We start from the raw sequence: 22,747 nt of genomic DNA on the forward strand, positions 1-22,747 counted from the left end.
AGCTAATGATACAGGCCCAAAACTGGATGAATGCAAAACAGACACAAGCACAGGAGACTCAGACCCTTCCTCCTGAGATATGTATTATGATTATGCTAATCCAGAGTATAATTTAAGAGTACAGAACCCCAGGAATAATTTGTTAAAGAAGGAAATATCCAGAAATTGGGGTGAAATAACAATCCAGGACACAGATTGTTCTCAAACCAGATTTAAGTCAAGGTGGTAACCTGAAGAAAAATTAGAGAAACAAAAGCACTAAATCCAACGTTGGGAATGTGTCAGGATAAAAGCTGAAGTAGATGAGGCATGATCATGCATCAAGTCCATCCCAAGAACAGGGAAACAAAAGTGTGATAAGCTAGAGAAGTGAGTCAGCCAAGTTCCAGAGGAGACTGTCTTGGGGTCCTTTCATCATCTCTACTCATTTGCTAGCTAATAATTTCTTGCCCTGCACCAGTCAACACTCTCAGGCTAACACCTCTTTACACAGCCTATCTGCTTTCTCTCCTGGTACTGAAATTGGGACATGTGCATATACGTCGTACTCCCAAATGTTTTTGTGTTCCAACAAGTTTCGAGGAGTTAGCTGAAGCCATGTGAATAACAACTTAAAAATACTTCTCAATAAATACAGAAGCTATTATTTGAATAGCCTCACAGGAAAAGGTCACAACCAGGCATGGGAAAAATCTATCCTCCCTCTGGCTAGAGCTCTCACTTGCTTGGTCTCTTTCTCCCTCTATACCCAGTTTCAAACTATTTACTGTTTGACTGGGCCTTGATAACATGTAACCTGTTCCCCCCAAGCAAATCCGAATCAGATCCAACTTATACAAGCATCTATTACAACTGAGCTCCAACGAGTACTGGACATCTGTAGTACTTGACATTCAAGCAGTTGGCAAGATGTCAACATTTCAGAGAGCACTTTAAATGTTTTTGTTTGAAAGCTAATGCAGTGTTTCCCACTGGTCAACACGAGCAGCTCAGGCAGAAAGCAAAATTTATTTCCCTCAACATCAGATGCTATCCTCAGCTGATATCTGATGTTGCTGCTCCTCTCTTGTCTGGAGAGACCCTAAGAGATGAAAAAATTGGTAAGTAAGAAAATTCCATCCAATGTAGAGTTAAAGGAATATTTGTATTTCCAATGTAAAATAACTTTTTGTGGTCTTGACCTCCTAAATTCTTTTCTTTTTAATGAAGGGAATAACATATTTATATGCAAAACTTGATTTTTCAAAGTTCAAAGAATAAACTAAGTCCAGTTGACTTTTTCCCTGTAAATATTCTTTTTAAATGTGATATACCATGATTTTCTTCCATGGGGATCATACATTAGAAAATTCCTATTTGAAAAAATTTGCTAACCTATAATACAATAGTGGTGTGGATAGGAGGATAATGAGTTAAAAGCGAGTATTTAAATGTTAAAGCAGACCAGTACAGCTGGGTTATGACGTATGTAATCCTCAGAGCAAAGACAGTCCAATAAAGAATTAAAACGTTGAAGAAAAAAAAACAAAAAACAGAAGGTTTGGTTTAAGAGCACAAAAGGCCACAACCTCACAAAAACTGAAACCAAAGGTGAAATACTTTATACAAGGCAGCTGTGAAGTCTTCTCTGAAATGCTAAATGCCTGGATCACTGGTATGGATTTAACGGTGAGTCACAATTTATTTTCAAAGGAAAGAAATAGAAATTAAATAGGTCTCATAGTTGCTGGTTTTTTAATGAATGTCTTAGATTTCAATTTTCATTTCTTTTATTCTTAGCTTCTGATTTCTTCCTCTGAAACTTAACAAACATTTAAATATCAAGTATTCGTAGTGTTTTAACGTTTTAATTTGTGGATGGCAAGGACAAGGAATATAACTTGTTAAATTCTATTGTTTGTTTTTCTAGAAATTGCATAGTAAATTCCAAAAATCTAAACTAATAATAAATACTTTCCAAACTTAATTCATGCTTAGAATCCATTCCAGTTTATTTCCCAGGCCCTCCACCACCCAAAAATTTAAAGAGCCCCATCTTCTGAAAAAAATTACACGAACATTGCAACTAAGGGAAGGCAGAGATTTGGAGAAGAACTTATCAACGGCAGCCCCACTCCCTGAAAAATTTTTTTAAACCACTAAATTTATAGTATGTTTTTTTTTTTAATTTTTTTTTTATTTTGGCATATTATGGGGGTACAGATTTTAAGGTTTCAATAAATGTCCATTTCCCTCCCTCCCCCCAAAAGTCTGAGTCTCCATCATGACCATCCCCCAGATGGTGCACATCTCACTCATTATGTATGTATATATCCACCCCCCTCCCCCCTGCCCAATACCCTATTACTGTAGTACCTATGTGTCCACTTAGGTGCTACTCAGTTAATACCAGTTTTCTGGAGAATATATCTGGTGCTTGTTTTTCCATTCTTGGGATACTTCACTTAGTAGTATGGGTTCCAGCTCTAACCAGGAAAATATAATATGTGCTATATCACCATTGTTTCTTAGAGCTGAATAGTACTCCATGGTATACATATACCACATTTTATTAATCCATTCTTGGATTGATGGGCACTTGGGCTGTTTCCACAGCCTTGCAATTATGAATTGTGCTGCTATAAACATTCGAGTGCAGGTATCTTTTTTGTAGAGTGTCACTGGATCATTTGGGTAGATGCCCAGCAATGGGATTGCTGGATCAAATGGTAGATTCACTTGTATCGCTTTAAGGTATCTCCATATTGCTTTCCACAGAGGTTGAACTAGTTTGCAGTCCCACCAGCAGTGTAGGAGTGTTCCTCTCTCTCCGCAACCACGCCAGCATTTATTGTTTGGAGATTTTTTGATAAAGGCCATTCTCACTGGGGTTAAGAGATATCTCATTGTGGTTTTGATTTGCATTTCCCTGATGATTAGAGATGTTGAGCATTTCTTCATATGTTTGTTGGCCATGCTTCTGTCTTCTTTAGAAAAATTTCTGTTCAAGTCCTTTGCCCACTTTTTAATGGGGTTATTTGATTTTTTCTTCCTAATTTTCATGAGTTCTAAGTATATTCTAGTTATCAGTCCCTTATCGGATGCATAGGATGCAAAAATTTTCTCCCATTCTGTAGGTTGTCTGTTTACTTTCATGACTATTTCTTTGGCTGTGCAGAAGCTTTGTAGTTTGATCATGTCCCATTTATTTATTTTTGTTGCTGCTGTGATTGCCTTTGGGGACTTCTTCATAAACTCTTTGCCCAGGCCGATGTCTAGGAGAGTGTTTCCAACTTTTTCCTCTAGAGTTCTAATAGTTTCATATCTTAGGTTTAAGTCTGTTATCCAGCGTGAGTTGGTTTTTGTGAGAGGTGAAAGGTGTGGGTCCTGTTTTAGCCTTCTACAGGTGGCTATCCAGTTTTCCCAGCACCATTTATTGAAGAGAGATTCTTTTCCCCAGCGTATGTTTTTGTCTGCTTTGTCAAAGATGAGATGGCTATATGAGGATGGTTTTATATCAGGATTCTCACATCTGTTCCACTGGTCAATATTCCTGTTTTTGTGCCAATACCATATTGTTTTGCGGCTCTTCTCAATAAATGACTTTCTAAATGGAGAAAATGCAACCTCTTAAGTCTTGTCATTTACTTTTCTATCTACTAACCTTCGTGCCAGGATTCTCTCCTTAAAGTACTTACACAAGAGAAAAATGAAAAAATATATGTCCCACTTAGCATAATTAAAATGACTAGCATTTGTAACGCCCCTTTCTGCTCTAACCAACCCTCCACATCAGCCCCACCCAGTCAGATGGAGATGCCTCACTGCCTTCAGTGCTTCTTCAATTCAAAGCATGTCATAGATGGCTAGGGATGTACACATGAAATCAAGACAGCTGAGAAAGAAAATCAGAGTGAAAGTTTTGAAAAACGTAACGAAATGGAGGCTTACTTCCTTTTTGCCATATTCCCTTTAGTACTGAAACAAACACATATATATTTGTATCATTCATGTGTAATTTTACTAATAACTTTTAAATGTATTAGCATCAACCATATGAAATCACCATTTGGGGAAGTAAAAAATAGAGAAATATCAACAATTCTATGACTCCACCTAATAAAAAAGAAAAGAGATACAGTCTCAAAAGGCAACCCCAGAAGTCAAGGAGTAAGAAGAAAACCATTATTAATTGATATTTCATATAATTTTTATATGATAGTGAGATCTAAGACATCTAATTAACAATTCCAAGTACTGCACTCCCACTGCTATAGTCCTCCGTTTTTAAAGCCTCTATGCAGATACTGTCATCTCATTGTATGTTTCTGGCAACCAAGTGACTAGTATTGCCCCTGCTTTCATCTTTTAGGAAACTAGGGTCCAGAGAGGTTAGACAAGAACTACCTCAATATGATCACATAGTTAATAAAGGCCAAGGATGGGACTTAAAGGAAAAAGCCACCTAGCCTCAAATCCACTGCCCTTTCACCTTCCCTCCCTTGTCTCTGTCCTAAGGAAAAGACTGTGTGCCAAATAAAAACAGTGATTTATACATAAGTTGGAGATGCAAGACTGTGCAGGACTACTCGGCCCCTAGACTGGCTGTTTACATAACAATGGCAGTAATTGCATTGTATAAAATCGTCAATATTATTGGGACTCTGATTTTTACAGAGGCAATCTGGCATGATGGAAAAAAAGGAGGTGCTTTACAGATAAACAGCTGACTCTGAATTGGCCATGACCTTGAGCTATATCTTTTTGTCTTGCTTTTTAGCTCTTTCACATCTCTGACTCTCCTCTGCCCCCACTACCTGCTAAATAAAAATAAGAATCACAATAGAGCCAAAGAGCTGCTAAGAAACTAAATAAGACATGCCAGTACCTGGCACATAGCAAATATTCAATAAGAATGCAGATATTCAATAAAAATGGAATTCCTTTCCCATCCCTGCTAGTAACTTACTAAATTAGAGGTAACACTGGCAAGAATAAAACTCCATGGGAAATTGCTTGAGTTGTAATCTGAGACTCAGGGCCAAAAAAATAACAAAATCACAAAAATAAGGGGAAATGGATACTTCTCCCAATTCACCTGTTATCAATCCCACAGAAAACTGGGCATCGTGCCAGTACACAGGTACTCAGCATCTAGCAGCACACATCCATTGAGCACTTTAAACAATTAGGCCACTCCTTCCTGGCCAGAACAGTGGGCCAGACAGTTGGGGAGCCTGGAGTCCTGTGGCAAGAAACACAAGCCCCACAGGTGGTGGCTACATACCAAGAAGAAGGAAAAAAAAAAGCTAGGAGAAAGACATAAGGATTATTATTTGCCTGATTCCTTTGGTTGGTAGGTGGATGTATAACCAAACAAATAAACCACCTTACCAAAAAAAACTCAAGAAGATGAAGCAAATGCTATGTGATCTGTAGAATTTACAGTGAGGGTCTGGGACATTTTGAATTTACTCTTCATAAAAGTCTGGTATCCTTTTTTGATACTTATGGATAGTCTAGTACAATACATATAGGTTAAGGGCTGAGGTGTTAAGCAAACTAACAAAATAGAAAACATAGTTAAATATATTTTAGCTAGAAATTCTCAAATTTTTGGTCTCAGGATCCCTTTCACTCTAAAAAATTACTAAGGACCCCAAAGAGCTTTTGTGTATATTATATCTACCCATATTTACTATATTAGAAATTAAAATTGTGAAAATTTGAAAATTTTAAAGTAGGATATGTTAACATAAATAAAATTTTTGTGAAAAATATCTTTAAAAAAAGTTTATAGAGGACACTTTCATTATTCTAAATTTTTGCAAATCTCCTTGACATCTGGCCTAGAGAAAACAGCTGTATTCTCATATCCACTACCACATTCAATCTGTTCCAAAATGTTGTTTTAGTTAAAATATGTTGAAGAATATCCAATCTCATACAGATGAATAATAAAGAACTATTTAATAGCCTTCTGGATTTTCTTCTTTGGTAGCATACCAAAACTCAGTAAGTGGTGGTTTCTTAAAGCATGATTGTAATGTGGGATCTAAAACCATATCAATGAATATTTTATTACTTTATACTTTGTTACATGAAAATCCTTTGTTCTGTCTTGATCTTTGAATGGATCTTTTACCCATGCTTGATTTCATAACATTATACATTGGTCATTTGGAAAAAATACATTCATTCAGAACTTTGTAACTATAGATACTTTTTATCATACAGTATCAAAAAATCATATTAATATTGCCACTGATCTCAGCCTCCGTACTAGAAAGCTATGAAGCTCACGATGACAGATAAAAGTTTCCCAAAATTCTGCATTTAGTTTGAAAGCTTGAATTTTACTTTTGTCGACAAGTGTCTCTCAGTTTATTCAGTTTTGAGAAAATGGCTGCCAAATACCCAAGTCTGAATTATTATATAATAGTTTATCAGTCATTTTATAGAAAAATGGTGTCCTATGAAAAAGCACCTAATTCAACTTGCAACTCAATCACACAAGTGTTCCTTCCACTAAACAATCATCATATGTGGCAAAAATACTTCATATGTAATTCCTACTTGGTCACATGCTTTCAGCTCTTAAGCTAAAATAATAAAAAGACACACATTTAAGGGTTAAGATTTAATAAAATTAATAATTTTTATCACTTTATCAATGACATTCTTAAGTGAAATTGGTTTTTCTTTTCTTGCTTAACTAAAATTACACGGCAATAAGGTACAAAATATCTACAGGACAGTTGAATACACTGCCTTGATTCGTGCTAAGACACCTGCCAAAACACCATGGCTTCTGCACCATTAGTGAAATGTCAGAACACAATATTAAGGGCAAATAACATCTCAATATTCTTATAAAATGGGTTTGATTTCACAGTGTCCTGGAAAGGCTATCAAGAAATCCTACAGTTCTCCTGGCCCCATTCTGAGAACCACATGTAATATAAATGTAATATATCAGCCAAAAAGCATGTGAATATACAAGTTTCTATATACACAAAAACATACACTTTGTTTTCTTGTACTGAACCATTTTGAAAATAAGTTGCAGGCAATCATGACTCTTCCCTCCTAAATACTTCAACACGCATCTCTGAATTTCTCCTGCTTAGCCACACCGTTACTATTCCAAGGAAGGTTAATATTAATTCAGTAATATCCTCTAACATAGAATCTGTATTCAGATTTACACACTTGTCCCAAAACAATTTCTCATACTACTCCACAGTCAATAATCATGACTCATTCATAACATTATTTCTCTTTGGCCTCTTTTAATCTAGGACTATCCCCTCCCATCCCATCATGTTTGTTTTCCATGACATTGATTTTTTTTTTTAAAGAATCTAGACTGATTGTTTTATAGAACATTCCACATACTAAGTTTGTCTGTTCATCTGCAATTAGCTTTTTTGACACAGACTGCATAGGTATGTTGTGTACATCTAACTGTCAGGATGCACACTAAGTCAGGTTATCCCATTTTTGGTAAGTTTAATCATTCAGTGACCATCAGATCTCCCTGCTGAAGGGGTACAATTTTTTTCTTTATTACTCTAAATGACATGGGAATCTGTTTCAGACTGGAAAATCGTCTTCTACAAACCTTCACCCAGTGGCCTTTGGCAGCCATTGAGTATTGTTGCCTGAATCAACTGTTACACTGAGGTCGCAAAATGGTGACTTCCTAATTCTACCGTTCCTTCTACCTTTACCAGGCATTCGTCTGTAAAGAAGAACTTTCTCATTTTCATCCTTTTTATAATCTGCATTTTTAATATCACCATAAATTCCTGAATATGGTTTGGTTTCCAATGTATTTTCATCTATTACTATCATTCTGGTTAATGCCCAAATTGTCCCAAATCTAGAAGTGTCTTCAAGTCAGCTTCCCTGTCCATTTTTGCATTTCCCCATTGGTCTGAGCACTTTCTTGCATTCTGCCCGCAAGATGTCTCAACTCACTTTATAGTTTTGCTGTACCTGATTTGAAATCAGTCATTTTTCCAAGGAGCGCTGGTTCCTTTTAGTGGACAGTGATACTTAGAAACAACAAGAGCTTACCAATTCTGGGTAATCACTACTTCCCCAGGGGGAGGGAACTTTTTTAAATGGAAAAGGCTTGGGCAAGTTTAGCTGCTAGAGTGTCATTACTATTAGACCTACAAATATTTTTACTTTGATTTTATTAAGAACTTTGAGAGCAGATTTATAGCTTGAGGAGAAGTAGCCTCGCAATTATGTATGGAGCAAGATCAGAGTTTAGAAAAGGAAACTGGTGTTTCCTTTTAAACTGCATTAAAAACAAAAAAGCATGGAGTAAAACAACTGATTTCAGCCTGTTTTGCATGGCCTAAGACGTCATGAGCATAAAACTGCAGTGACTGGTACAAATAGAAAGGAGTGCTAGTTATCATAAGGATATTTTTTTTTACATACAGACATTATATCTGAAACAATAAAGAAATGGCATCTAATAGCTCCCCTAGGACATGACAAGACTAGCTTTCCATAGTATACTTGACTAATTCCTATTGAAATCTATTGGAAAGATGAAATAATCACAAATGAAACAGTCTAAAAAAACCACATACATTCAAAAATGGATCCAAACTACAGGCCTAGGACTTATTTAGAAAAAAAAAAAAAAAAGGTCTTTGATTTCAAATGCACCTTGAGCATCATATTCAAGCTGCATAAAAGGCACCTTTCTTCAGCAGAATAGAACATGTGGAATAAAAAGGAAAAAAAAAAAAGGCACCGTTCACATTTAAGTCCTAAATTTGAAATCAATATAGGTGCTCCATTTTCACATGCTCTGTTTAATAATACAAATTCATTTAAGAATTGCTCAGTTCTTAAGTTATTGTCACAATATATCTTATTAAAAATCAAACGTTAGTGATCCCTACAACAGAGATCAACACGCAAAACAAGCAGAAATACACAACACTTTGGACTAAAAAGTGTATGGGAATCACTTCTAAGCAGTATTTCCACTCCCACTTAAAGTTGTGGATATTTATATTCTTTTCCTGCGGCTATATGAACGAGAATCTTGAATATACAGGTGGCTGATATTTAGCTAAGCGGTTAAAGCTGTTGCTTTCTCAGAAATGGAAATCTGTTCTCCATCCTCATGGCAAAGAGATATCCATTAATGGTCTACATCTGATGGTCTGAAGATCTAAGTACTTACTTCTTGCCTAACTGAGAAAGGCAAACACCATCTCAGTCAGGCAAAAAGAGGTCAAAGACGCATTTCCTTGGCTGGCCCCAGGGAATAGGGCTGCATATTCCAAAACAATGCTGCAGAAGAGCAGGCTGGAAAAACAATCCAGGCAGCTCACCCTGGCTCCAGACAGAGAAAGGAATCAGTTCCCAAAACTCTGAAGTCAGAAGTTACTCAGAGCTTTGTACCACTCTCATCAAAGATCAGGCTTGTGTGGATTGCCTAATAAGAGCTGAAAAGCTGTGGTCTTCATACACATACTTCAGTATACTCCTTACCACTGAGTGCCACTTCCTGTGACTGCCACAGAGGGGCCTTCAGGGGTAAAGCTCACCCCCTTCAGTCCCTTGTGCAAGCACACTGCAAAGGGTCTACTGTGCCCGTGCGGCCCTGCATTTCAGTGCAGAACATCAACCCAAATAAACATGAGAAGCAGTAGAAACTGTGCGAATGCCTGACCTATAGGAAGTACTGGGAAACTGATGACAGTCCCAGAGGCATTTGCTTTTTCTATTGTCAGCTGAGTCACTCCCTATACCCCCAGTGTTCCAACTGTGTCACATACTGCCAGGTACTATATATTTGATTCTTGCAGAAACACTATGAGGTAGCTCTGACTACCCCCTCATTTTAGAGACCTAAAAATGAATACACAGAGGCACTTACTAACTATCACAATATCACTGCTATTAAGAAATCGAGCTATACTTTTAAACCAAGGCCCACTATGTATGACACACATGCATTCAATCACTATACTGCACTGTCAGCCCACTATTCCAACTGAGAAGTGAAGCCCACTTCACATTCCTAGACCTTAGCGTATGGATTCCTTATTGCTAATGAGTTATTCAATATGCAGTTAACGGTCTGGCCCCAACAAGAGAGCTAAACTTTTTTCCTGTATCAAGATGATATCAAACACACCTACCATTAAAGCGCTTTCAGTGGTTCTCCATTTGAGAAAATCTAGAAATGTCTGGGGACATTTTTGGTTGTCATAACTCATGGAGTGCTGCCGGCACCTAGAGGATAGAGGCCAGGGGTGCTGCTAAACATCCAACAATGCACAATACAGCTCATCCACAAAGAACTGGAACCCCCAAATAGGTCAACGATGCCAATGTTGAGAAATCCTGGAATATTGCAAAGATTACAGGTGAAAAACTACCACAAATCCATCCTGACTATCCAGATGCAGTTCCCAGTGTAGAAGCTAGTGATGGGCGGCCATTTTCATGGCCCCCAAAGTTTGGCACTCAGAAGACTGTAGGACCCTGCATCAGATATCACAAGGTGCCTGTAACACACTTCACCCTCCACCAGCAGCTTCCACGAGACACTTGCATAATCACACAGTGAAGACAGACCGGAGTTCTTGGGCACACAGGATGTGCCAGACTTGCACTTCACTCCGAGTTCTGCTAAGAGAGTTTTGAGGGAAGTAGATGCAATCAGAAGTAAAGACTAGGTTTGGACATAATCAGTCCACTGTCCATAATGGTTCGGCCCCCATGCTCACATATAATGTTGTATGAGAATGAGAGCTGCCTTTATTTGTGTCAGAAACTCAAATTTCTCATCCTCATAAGTATTAGAGTCTGTGAATAGGAAGATGAGGAGACAAAGCAGAGCTGAGTTTATGCTTTGGTGAAAGAGGAAGTTCTTAGGCACCTGCAATTCAGCCTAAAAAGAGAATGCAGACATTTCTAAAGTGAAAAAAGTTAGCATGGCCTCCCAATTAAAGTATGTGACCACAGAAGCCATCTAATTTTAAGTTACATTAGTGCATGTTTGTCACAGACCTAGATGTTAACTGAAAGGACTGACCTAGATGATCTAACTGACCTAGATGTTAAAGTCAATGAGTTGTAGTGGCCAGAAGTTAGCAGGATCAAGCTAGTTAGGCCTGATCAAGAGCTCACATCTATTGCACAAGAAAACTGGCTGGAGGTGAGAAGCAGCAGCACACAAAGCCCTCCACATGCCAGGGGCTCCAGGAGATCTGTGTGTGGCACCCAAACCAAATGCAGCAGATCTGGGTTTCTCCACACAGCAGAGTCTCCACCATCTACAGGTTAATGCTGTTTGTTTTAATCACCATTATGAGTGGTCCAATTAAATACCTCTCCTTGGACATCAATGCAGGACATAGAAAGGTGAGTTAAGATCAAAGTCAGAAATACATTCATTTTATTAATAAACATTTTTAGAAATTGACAAATAAAAAGGAGATTCTCTACGCTATGGTACCTGGAGGATAACTGTAGAAAATGAAGGAATCCACACTTTGCAGAACCTAAAAGCCCAGACCAAAAAATGACATGCACACTCACAAATACACATGCATGCTCACATCTTTCCTGAACAAATTACTGACTCCTAAAGATGTGACTCCAGAAAAAATGTCAAAGGGCCTGTGTACACACATACTCATGCTTACACTTATATAGAACAGACTGCCCCCAAATTCTCTCAGAAGTAGGGGAGCACTGGCTTGGAGTTGAATAGATATGAGTTTGAATACCATCTGGCCACGTGTTAGCTGCCCTTTGATGGGTCACTTAATCATTTTAAGCATTAGTTTCCTCATTTGTAAAATTATGGTAATAGCGACTCATTGGCAAGGCTCCATGATGTTACCCAAGAGCTTAGATAATCCATATCTCCAAATTGTACTATCATCTCATGTGTCTTGATGCCTGCCCTTATAGCTCTCCCTGCACAAAATTCCCTCCTTCTCCTTCTTTGCCTCGCTAAAGTCAACTCATTTGTTAATCTTCATTATCACATGCTCTAGGAAGGTTACCCTGATACCACCATTCCTGAAGCTGGACAGGTCCTCACTCTGTTCCTGTGCTTTATGATGGCCCCTTGTCACGCCCTGAAGTACACTCTGCTCAGCCTTCTCCTCGACCAGAAACTTTCTGAGAGTTTTCTGATGTGTTTCCACAGTGCCTGGCAAACATGTTCTGATGGTCTTGGTGACCAAACAAAAGGTCTTGTCTAAGGAAAAGGAATAAGGGATATACAGGAGCCAAAGGCTACAATGTACCTTGCTGAAGATTTTGACAAAGGGAAATCAACAATATCAAATGTTGCAGAGAGGTCAGGAAATAGGACAATTGAAAAAAAGACAACAGACATAGAAATTAGGTCCCTGGTAGATTCTGGGAAATGTGATGAGTGTCAAACATTAAATGTTTTGGGTGATGAAGAAAGAAAAGTAGAGGTGGGGGGGGCTCCTGCTTCTGGGTGAAGGAGAAAGTGAGATTTCCCCTGACTGAGCGAGACAGGGTATAAGGCCAGACGGGGGCCATGGAGAGTGCAGAGCAGGGATAAGACAGCCCCTGTGAGGATCTGACTGGGAGTTGCTATAGTCCGAAGGTCCCTTCCAAAACTCACTTGAAATTTATTTGCCATGTGACAGTATTAAGAGGTAGGACCTTTAAGAGGTAATTAGGTCATGAGAACTTTGGTGTTACAGATACCTTTTCTGTGTCACATGCTCATTTGCTCTTCTACCACGTGATAACAAAGCAGGAAGGCCCTCACCAGACACAGGCCCTCCATCTTGGACTTCCCAGACTACAGAAACATGAGCCAAAGAAATCTCTTCTCTTTATGAATCACCCAATCTGTGGTATTCTATTATAGTGGCAGAAAATGGACTAACACAGGAGCCAAGCAGGAGAATTTCTGAGAAACAAGGGGGGTGTGGCTAGTTATAAAGAAAGAATAGTAACTTCTGTAAAATCAACTGCTTCTAATGGATTCCTCTGGGGTAGGTCTATGACCTAGAAGCAGAGGACATTGTTTACCCACCCAAAAGGATCTGCAATACTGGAGGAGAGAGGAAAGGCCAAAAATCAGGGTGCAAGAAGTTCTAAAATATCCAGCCCACCATGCAATGGGAAAGGCTAGGAGTCTGGTGATAGACTTAGAATTAGATAATACTATTAAATAAATAAAAAAATTTTAAAAATATAAGATGTTATAATGAAATATTTTATAACATAAACTGTTATTACATATGACTATAAGATCAAATAAGTAGCCCACACATTAAATTCCTTGGAAACCACATAGGCTACACACACCGGCACCAAGAGACAGAGACAGAGACAGAGACAGAGACAGAGACAGAGAGAGAGAGAGAGAGAGAATACACATCAGGGCAGGGAGATAAAAGCAGCAGTATGAAAATGACTTTAATAAGTTTAGAAATGTACACAACGATCACAGGCAACTATACTATTTTCTATTAATGTAAGAATTAGCTGAAAAATATTTACCTCATAAAAAAAAAAAGGCCTAGGCCACCTTGGATTAAAGCTTTTGATGTATCTGGACTGGAAGGAAGAAATATCAAAATCATTCCCTTCAGGCCGGTTGTGGTGGCTCAAGCCTGTAATCCTAGCACTCTGGGAGGCCGAGGCAGGCGGACTAATCGAGGTCAGGAGTTCAAAACCAGCCTGAGCAAGAGCGAGACCCTGTCTCTACTATAAATAAATTAAAAAAAGAAATTGGACAACTAATATATATAAAAAAAATTAGCCGGGCATGGTGGCGTGTGCCTATAGTCCCAGCTACTCGGGACTGAGGCAGCAGGATCGCTTGAGCCCAGGAGTTTGAGGTTGCTGTGAGCTAGGCTGACGCCATGGCACTCACTCTAGCCTGGGCAACAAAGCGAGACTCTGTCTCCAAAAAAAAAAAAATCATTCCCTTCTAAGAACTGAATAAAAACCAGGAAGGATGATGCACATGATAGGCAGGTGCTGATAAAATGGTGATTCAAAAGCATTCCATTTTTTATATACATTTTTACTCCTAATTATGGAATAATTTAAACACACAAAAATAGAAGTATAGAAACTAATGTTGGTAATACCAATGCACCAGTCACTTGTGTTAATATAGTAATATCAGACATATTTGATTCAGAATTAAAAAAAAAAAAAGTATCACAGATACAGCTAAAGCCCAACCACCCTACCCCATCCCTTGCTCTTACGTCCCAGTAAGCAGCATTCTCAGTGTAGCGTATGTTGTTTCCAGCCCAGCCTATGTGTAGTGCTGCCCCAGGTCATATACGTTTTTATTCCATGGAGAACTTAATCTTTTTGTTTTGTTTCTAAATGGAATCTCATGACCTTTTAGGAATTTTCTAGGTATTATAAATAAAATGATTATTATCACTTGTTCAAAGGAGCCATCTATAAAAAAAACTATTTAAATATCCAAAAGTCCACAAGGATGGAAGGATTTTGATGATCTATAATTAGTAAACTCAGGGAAAGATTCTAGACTTCAGGGCTACAAAGAATGTAACATTTTCCTGTCAAAGGTCCCAACTACAGCAAAGATGTTTACCTTCACCACCATTTATCAAATGTCTCCTTTGTACGGGGTCTGAAAAAAAACCACGCTACTCAGCAAGTGGTTCTTAGACCAGCAACATGTCACACCAAACTCCAGACCTATGGAATCTCAGTCCTCATATTAGCAAGATCTCCAGGTGTGTGCACGTTAAAGTTTGAGAAGCACTGGTTTAAAGAATTCAAAAAGGTGAAAATCTAGACCAAGACAGAACCAAATCCAATCACTATTCTGCTAAACGCATCCTCGTCCTATTAGACAGTATAGTTTTCAGGTGTTATCTCTACAAAGTCTACTCGATAGTCCTTTGAACCAGTAGTAATCAACTGAGGGCCATTTCATCCCCCAGAGGACAATTGGCAATGTCTAGAAATATTTTTTTATGTTAAATTTTTAAATAAAACTGTGTTCCTTTTCAAAAATTTTTTTTCGAAACAGAGTCTGGCTCTGTCACCTGAGCTAGAGTGCAGTGGTATCAACCTAGCTCACAGCAACCTCAAGCTCCTGAGCTCAAGCAATCCTCCTGCCTCAGCCTCCCAAGTAGCTGGGACTACAGACATGTACCACAATGACATCCAGCTAATTTTTTCTATATTTAGTATAGATGGGGGGGCTCACTCTTGCTCAGGTTGGTCTCCAACTCCTGACCTCAAGCAACCCTCCCACCTTGGACTCCCGGAGTGCTGGGATTACAAGCGTGGGCCACTTCTCCCAGCCTAGAAGCATTTTTGATTGCGACAACCTGGGTGGTGGGGTGCTATTGACATGCAATAGGTAGAAGTCAGGAATGTTGCTAACTACCCTACAACACAGAGGACAGCCTCCAATAACAAATAATCACTTGGCCCAAAATGTCAACAGGACAAAGGTTTTTTGTTTGTTTTCTTGTTTTAAAACAGACAAAAATACCTACATTAGACCTATGATTTTTCTGACTAAAAGGATAAATTGTTAAAATCAGTAATTGATTGAAGTGATTTGAGGATATATCCATTGAAGGAAAATTATAAACCAATAACCAAAAACGCTTCATGCCCAACATCCTCAAAGAGTTTTTAAGTTTCCCACAAGAGTTTATAACCAAATCAATAATCATCAATCTTGACAACAAAGAACAAATACAGTGAAATAACAAATGCACATGTTCAAGTATTTTACAATTATATAAGCTGAATAAAAAAAGTTAAGTATAGATATATTTATCCAATAAAAACAGTCTGGTGCTCAATTTAACTTAATTCTTTGTTTTTCTCCTGTCATACAGGAACCTTAGGGAAGACACACTTCGACCACTTCAAGATGACAAGCACTCACTGGGCAAAATTTCTTCATTGAAAGGAGACCTCATAGAACACAGAAAATTTTAAAAGGTAATTGAAGAATCCCTTAAGTATTATCAAGAGCTTTGTTAATTTCATCAAAATGCTACAAAGGAATGATTCCTCTTCGGAGAAAGAATTAAAGCATATAATTAGGATGTGGAAGGTGGTCCATATATAAGAGAAAAATGGGTAATGGAGTGTAATTACACAGAACATGAGTAAGAACTCAGAGCTAAGAATGCTTTTATTATTAGTAAGACGAATGTATTTCTGGAGTGAGCATTGCTTTGTACAGCCCTGTATCAAACCCACCATACCCAGAGCCAAGCACACAGGGGCTAGAGGGAAGAGGAGGAGTAAGTGCTAATGAAGGGTTTTACAGAGGAAGCGATTTGGAGTAATTATTCCTTCTATATGAAGTCTATAAACTGGCAAAATCAAGTGGCCAAAAATACTTTTAGTTTTACCATAAGCAAAGGAAAGGCATAGATGAAGGGAAAATATACAGAAACAAGATATTATTATGGGAAGGAGCACATAAGTTTGCATGGATATCATTTTCTATGTGGATTGTGCTGAATTTCATATTTCACATTTCCAAATCTCCCTTTCTCACACTTCATTTTACTGACACAGCCTGTCGCTCACTGTTAGAAAGCATCGTGCTGGGCACCGTAAACATAAAGGCCAATGAGATACACTCCCCGACAGCAAAGAACGCACTCTCCTCCGTGGGCTCCTTCCCCATGGTCCTGACTAGATCCTGAGAGCAGGGATTCATGTGTTGTATTCCCAGATTGCATATTCATTTATTGCACAAATATTTTAACTATGTAATGTTCTAAATATTATGCTAGGAATATAATGGTAAAGAATGACGTGGTCTCTCTCCTCTGAAGGAGCTTACAGTAGTGGAAGAAACAAAAACAATCAGCTGGACAGATGAGTGCTGTGACAGGAGAAAGGCACAGAGTCATAAGCACATGCAGAAGGGAGCCCACCCGCTCACCAAGGTTTGGGAAGGTGAAGCTTCCTAAAGGAAGTGACATGACATCCAAGCTGAGGCCTCATGAGTGAAGAGAAGTTAGCCAGCGACGAAGGCAGGGAAACGGTTTTCCACGCAAATGAGAGTCTGTGCAAAGGTCTAAGGTGAGACAAGTCATGGAACCTAGGAGGAGGAAGGAGGGTCCAGGACAGCAGGAACTCAGTGCTGGGGGTGGAGGAAGCAGAAATCAGACCAAGAAGGAACTTCAACATTAAAGACTGAGGACAAGGACAGATGTATTACATATAACATGTGCAATAAACATATGCTTTACCAAATAGCCTTTTGAATTAATTTTAATCTTCCCTCTGCTCTAAGTTAATATTTCTGGCATTAGTAAGAATATACAGGATTCCCTAATAGAATATTCTGGATAATACACAGCATTGTCCAATAAAAACATATGTGGGCCACATACATCATTTAAAATTTTGTAATAGCCATGTTTTTAAAAAGTAAAATTAAATGGAATAAGTTTAATAACATTTTATTTAATGGAGTATTTCTAAAATACTATTTCAATAGGTAATCAGTACTAAAAAAATATTGATATAATTTACATTTTTCCATGCTAAGTCTGTAAAATCTAATGTACATTTTATACAGAACATCTCAATCTGGACTGGCCACATTTCAAGTGCTCAATAGCCACAAATGGCTAGTGGCTACCATACTGGAGAGTGCAAATCTTGAATGTACTTTGAGAAGCATTTCTGAGAGTTTTTATATATTTTTTATCATTTGTGTTTGTTTTCTAATTTATACAAATAATGCAATTCAGTTTTTCAATGTGTGTGTGGGGGGGAACACAGAAAGAAGGAAAAAAGGAAAGAAGAGGGGTAGAGGGCAGGAGGGAGAAGTGCCTGACTTATACAGAGTAGATGGTTAGTTTCAATAACTTGGTGAGTTTGGCCATATTCACTGGCCTTGGCTTTACTACTCGGCAAATGACTAGGAGGCCATAAATTTCCTTTACTTGAGTGACTAGTTCGCACCTCTTTTCAGATCTTTGCCTTCAGAAGTTACAAGATGAACAATTCAACCACCGCAGAGCCTCCAGATAAGTCCTGCTCCCAAAACACACTGATCACCCAACAAATCATTCCTGTGCTATACTTCGTGGTTTTCATTGCAGGGATTCTACTCAATGGAGTGTCAGGATGGATATTCTTTTATGTGCCCAGCTCTAAGAGTTTCATCATCTATCTCAAGAACATTGTTGTTGCAGACTTTCTGATGAGCCTGACTTTTCCTTTCAAGATCCTTGCTGACTCGGGCCTAGGCCCCTGGCAGCTGAATGTGTTCGTATGCAGGGTCTCAGCTGTGCTCTTCTACGTCAACATGTACGTCAGCATCATGTTCTTTGGGCTCATCAGCTTTGACAGGTACTATAAAATCGTAAAGCCGCTTTTGACTTCTTTCATCCAGTCGGTGAATTATAGCAAACTCCTGTCAGTTACGGTATGGATGCTCATGCTCCTTCTTGCTGTGCCGAACATTATTCTGACCAACCAGAGTGTTAAGGAGGTTACACAGATAAAATGTGTGGAACTGAAAAATGAACTGGGGCGGAAGTGGCACAAAGCATCAAACTACATCTTCGTGAGCATCTTCTGGATTGTGTTTCTTTTGCTAATCATTTTCTATACTGCTATCACGAGGAAAATCTTTAAGTCCCACCTTAAATCCAGAAGGAATTCCACTTCCGTCAAAAAGAAATCAAGCCGCAACATTTTCAGCATCGTGTTTGTATTTTTTGTCTGTTTTGTACCTTACCATATTGCCAGAATCCCCTACACAAAGAGTCAAACAGAATCTCATTATAGCTGCCAGTCAAAAGAAATATTGTTCTGTGTGAAAGAATTCACTCTGCTATTATCTGCTGCAAATGTATGTCTGGACCCCATTATTTATTTCTTTCTATGCCAGCCATTTAGGGAAATCTTATGTAAGAAATTGCACATTCCATTAAAAGCTCAGAATGACCTAGACAATTCCAAAAGCAAAAGAGAGTATACAATGCATGAAAGCACAGATACTTTGTGAATTCCTGTACCCTTTCAAATTACGTCCTTGTATAACATGTTGTCATCTTCAATTACATAAGAGGAATGAATAAGAAACATGCCCATTATAAACATCATCTCTAGCATTGCTATCCAATTTAGTACATTAATAAAATTCAAATGTAAGTTTCCATGCTTTTCTGTAGCATCAGAGGAAAAAGTACCCATCAGTGGATTTCTCTCTTAATACTGTCCTTTTTTATTTCCTGTTAATAAAAAGAAAAAAAATTACATACAATTATTCAGTCCTATTCCATCCAAATAGGTTTAAATTTATAATCACTACTCTGGTCAGTTAATGTAGAACTTTAAATAGTAAATAAGGAAAATAGGAAGTAATTAAAGATAATTGACATGGGCATCTTATTTTTCTAAACAAAAGAATCAAGGTTAGTATGTGATTTTTTTCCAACAAGGTCCCTAAAGACCAACTTAAAATCAGGTATAGTTTGTAGAAAAAAAAAGTCAAGTTTCTCTGATTTTAAGAAGCAGGATAAGCAGGCACCCAGAAAGTCACTTAAGAAATCCTTTACTGATTTATCTCTTGGCACTACAGTGGAAAACAGATATAAATTGTGTAGTTTCCAATAAAAATGTAATGTTTTTCTGAGAGCATCCTGAGGATGATATTAGATACATGCTAAATATATTTTATATAAAGACATATTAAGCCCTCTAATGAGTCCAGGGTCCTGGTATTAAAATATTAAGTGAACTCTACTGAGAGAAAGTAGATATTGGCACGTTACCAACAAATTCCCCTATTCAATAACATGGGAAAAAATAAAATGACTAGGAAAAAGACACACACCCTAGAACATATATTATTCTCTTGTTGGGGTGCAGGACACAACAGTTTTCCTAGAAAGCAAATGGATTTGATTTTTAAAAATCTAAAATTTACAATAACAACTATAAAATTACATATAAAAATTCACAAATCACATTTTCTAGAAACTAGATGAATTTAATGTATGAAGATATGGGATATGGTTGTTGGCTTATGAGTTATCAAAACTAAATTCTCTGCTATTAACTGGCTAGAAGAGACATTCAAGCCCATCTTTCAAATGTTCCACCCATGCAGTTTTCCAAGTAATGTTTGTACCTATTTCATGCTTTACTGTGTATGTACTAATAAAGAAATTATTTTTAATATTGTCATTTTTTTCTTAATAATCAACATATGAGGAAACATTATTAGATTTCCTCACAGTCAAGACATGAGTGGTTTCTTTAATACTCTTAATTATGCATGCTAACACAAAGAAGATAATTACATAGAAAATTCAAAATTTCTATTTGCCAATGATTTTTCAAAATAAGTATTTTATAGGCCCTAGGACATTATGATAGTTTGAGCAAAACTCAGAAAACCCACTTTAAATTGAGGAAGAGTTGGGAAGGTTTGCACTTTTAGTATTTACTTTCTACCTTACTAATAGTTCCCTGCTCTCAACTCTGGGTCAAATATTTTCTCTCAAAAAGAAAAATCACTGAGCTATGATAAACATGCTTGGTAAACTAAGCTTGCTATCATTGTTTGCCTAAATACATTTTCAAAAATAAATTGGCAGTGTTTATATTCTTTCACAACTGCCACTGGCCAAGACAACAAATGAATAAATACTTGAGTTTTAAATGCCCCCTGCTGGGCCATGGGAGAAAATGAAAGTAAAAAAAAAAGAAAAGAGTAGTAGCACCATTACATAATGCCTTTGAGAGAACTGTGCTAAAGCACACAAATAATGTGGAAGCAAGATTTTTGATGACACATGCAGTGTAGATAAGGATATTGTACAGCAACAGTTGAGTAACATTTACTGCACGTCAGAACTTTCAGGACCACAGTGATAATCAAAAGCAAAGTAGCAGAGCACTGGCAATAATGGATGAGCCCAGAGACTTCCCAGAGATCACCAGTGTGAGTGCAGGTACACAACACAGAACACTCTCCCCGTCCTTCTGTACCTAAAGCTATCGTGCAGACCCTGCAGTGCTCAGGGTGCTCACCGAGGCTTACAACTCAGGTGCCCACTGTAGTGGCAAAGGCGGCAATGTAAGCATGGCTGTAAGAAAACAGGAAGCTGAGGATGATGGTGGGCTGAGGGCTTGTGCCTCACAGGAATGGAGGCCTTTAGCCTCCAGACAATTATTTTTTCATGCTTCAAGAGATATAAAATCACAAATTTTTTAGACTTCCAGGCCAACAATTAAAAGAAAACACACCTGTGTATAGAAAATGTCAAAAGCCATTCTGCAACATCTGTAATGCAGAAATCTAACCAAAAGTGTTCAACAGTGTCTCATGACTACAACTAAAAATCTCAGTTAAATAAGAATCCTGACATTTTCACTGAACTGAGATTCCATTTTGATGCATAATTGATTCAACTATTAATACCTATACAAAAATGTTATCTAAAGTGTTTTTATAAAAGGAATATTTGAGATAAGAAGGATCAAGAAATAAAGAGGTCACAGAGAGATCATAATCATATAAAAATATCACACATGACACCTACCCACTGAGGTGGATGAACCTTGCAGTGGTCATTTGCAAAGCGTCATCAATAGTAGCACTCATTTATTCACCAACTCCTCAGCTTCCATCCTGTTTGCCCAGCAATAGAAACAAAATTTTCCTTTGGGAAAGTCCTGTTTCCCTGTTCTCAACCATATAGCCTCCCATGGGGCTGACCCGGCCCCCACGTCAGAGGCAGGCCATAACTGGCTGTAGGTGAGCAGCGTGTCTTATTCCACTGGCCACAAGTTGGGATGCAACATGACCCAATTTGACCTAACTGCAGCAAAATCCAGGTTTCTAAAGAAATTCTCTGGAGGGTGTGCTATGATGATGTAAAGTCTAGAAGTGTGTCTTTCATTTGGCTACCATAAGTAGAGAGCCTCAAGCGCCCTGTGAGCTGAAACTGGTACCATGGAAAGCAGACTGAAGAAATGGTGCATGGTCCAGACCCGGTCCTGGCTACACAGCTGAGCGCCTGCCTCAGCCCTCACCTAAAGCAAAACCCACAACTTTAGACATTCAGATATGTCATCCAATAAACCTCTTTCATTACATAAGCCCAATTTTAGTCATGTGTCTTTTTGAGGGGAGTAGGGGAGCACCTACAAATGAGAAACTCTTGATACACTGGCTTTGTCTAAAACAATAATCCAGAAACTCTGGAAAACACCTTCAGGCTAAGCTTTGCTTCTGCTTGATGTTGTTAGTAGTATGCACCATTAGTTCTGTATCCTGTCTTTAATCCTATTGCTACCATCTATATCCTTTAACTCCAGAAAAAGTATCTAGGATATTAAACATAAAAGGTCTGATTTCAAATCAAAAGTGCAGTTTGTTATATCTCAAATAAGCAGCAGTACAATTAATCAAAGTATGCACCTAAACTATCAATGCAGTTTTGCCATGGTAGCATATTTATGCCAGCGGTGAAGAAGCCTGGAGAACGAACGGTGATGAAACAGCCAAAGGTGTTTTTCACAACTTGTGGAAAACTGAGTATTTTTCCCTGCAAGAAGTGGTTCAAAGCCTAGAAGAAGTGGCAGTCAGTTGGTGCAAGGTCTGGTGAATATGGTGGATGACAGAGGGTTTCCAAGTCTAGTTTCTACAGTTTGAGCAGCGTTGTTTGTGTGACACGCAGTTGAGCTTTGTCTTGCAAGAGGATGGGCCTATTTCTGTTGA

The 22,747-nt window shown here is 38.1% G+C and overlaps 2 protein-coding genes across 9 annotated transcripts in view; one reads left to right on the forward strand and one right to left on the reverse strand.

The window, feature by feature from the left end:
• Positions 1 to 20,209, forward strand: part of P2RY14 (purinergic receptor P2Y14) — a 46,637-nt gene extending 26,428 nt beyond the window's left edge. Inside the window, exons 2-4 of one of the 4 annotated variants that reach the window (XM_012782877.3) lie at positions 15,873 to 15,978; positions 16,830 to 17,079; positions 17,981 to 20,209. In XM_012782877.3, the coding sequence (XP_012638331.1) occupies positions 18,005 to 19,021 (1,017 nt within the window). In that variant the 5' untranslated portion in view covers positions 15,873 to 15,978; positions 16,830 to 17,079; positions 17,981 to 18,004 and the 3' untranslated portion in view covers positions 19,022 to 20,209. Of the gene's footprint in view, positions 1 to 840; positions 1,101 to 1,195; positions 1,669 to 15,872; positions 15,979 to 16,829; positions 17,080 to 17,980 lie in introns of those variants that run through there. The other 3 variants (XM_012782879.3, XM_012782878.3, XM_012782876.3) reach the window with 3 other exon arrangements.
• The window catches only part of MED12L (mediator complex subunit 12L), a 317,206-nt gene that overhangs the window by 177,747 nt on the left and 116,712 nt on the right, over positions 1 to 22,747 (reverse strand). The gene's annotated exons all lie outside the window — the stretch shown is intronic.

Source organism: Microcebus murinus, chromosome 1 (assembly GCF_040939455.1).
Source record: "Microcebus murinus isolate Inina chromosome 1, M.murinus_Inina_mat1.0, whole genome shotgun sequence".
NCBI classification, from domain to species: domain Eukaryota; kingdom Metazoa; phylum Chordata; class Mammalia; order Primates; family Cheirogaleidae; genus Microcebus; species Microcebus murinus.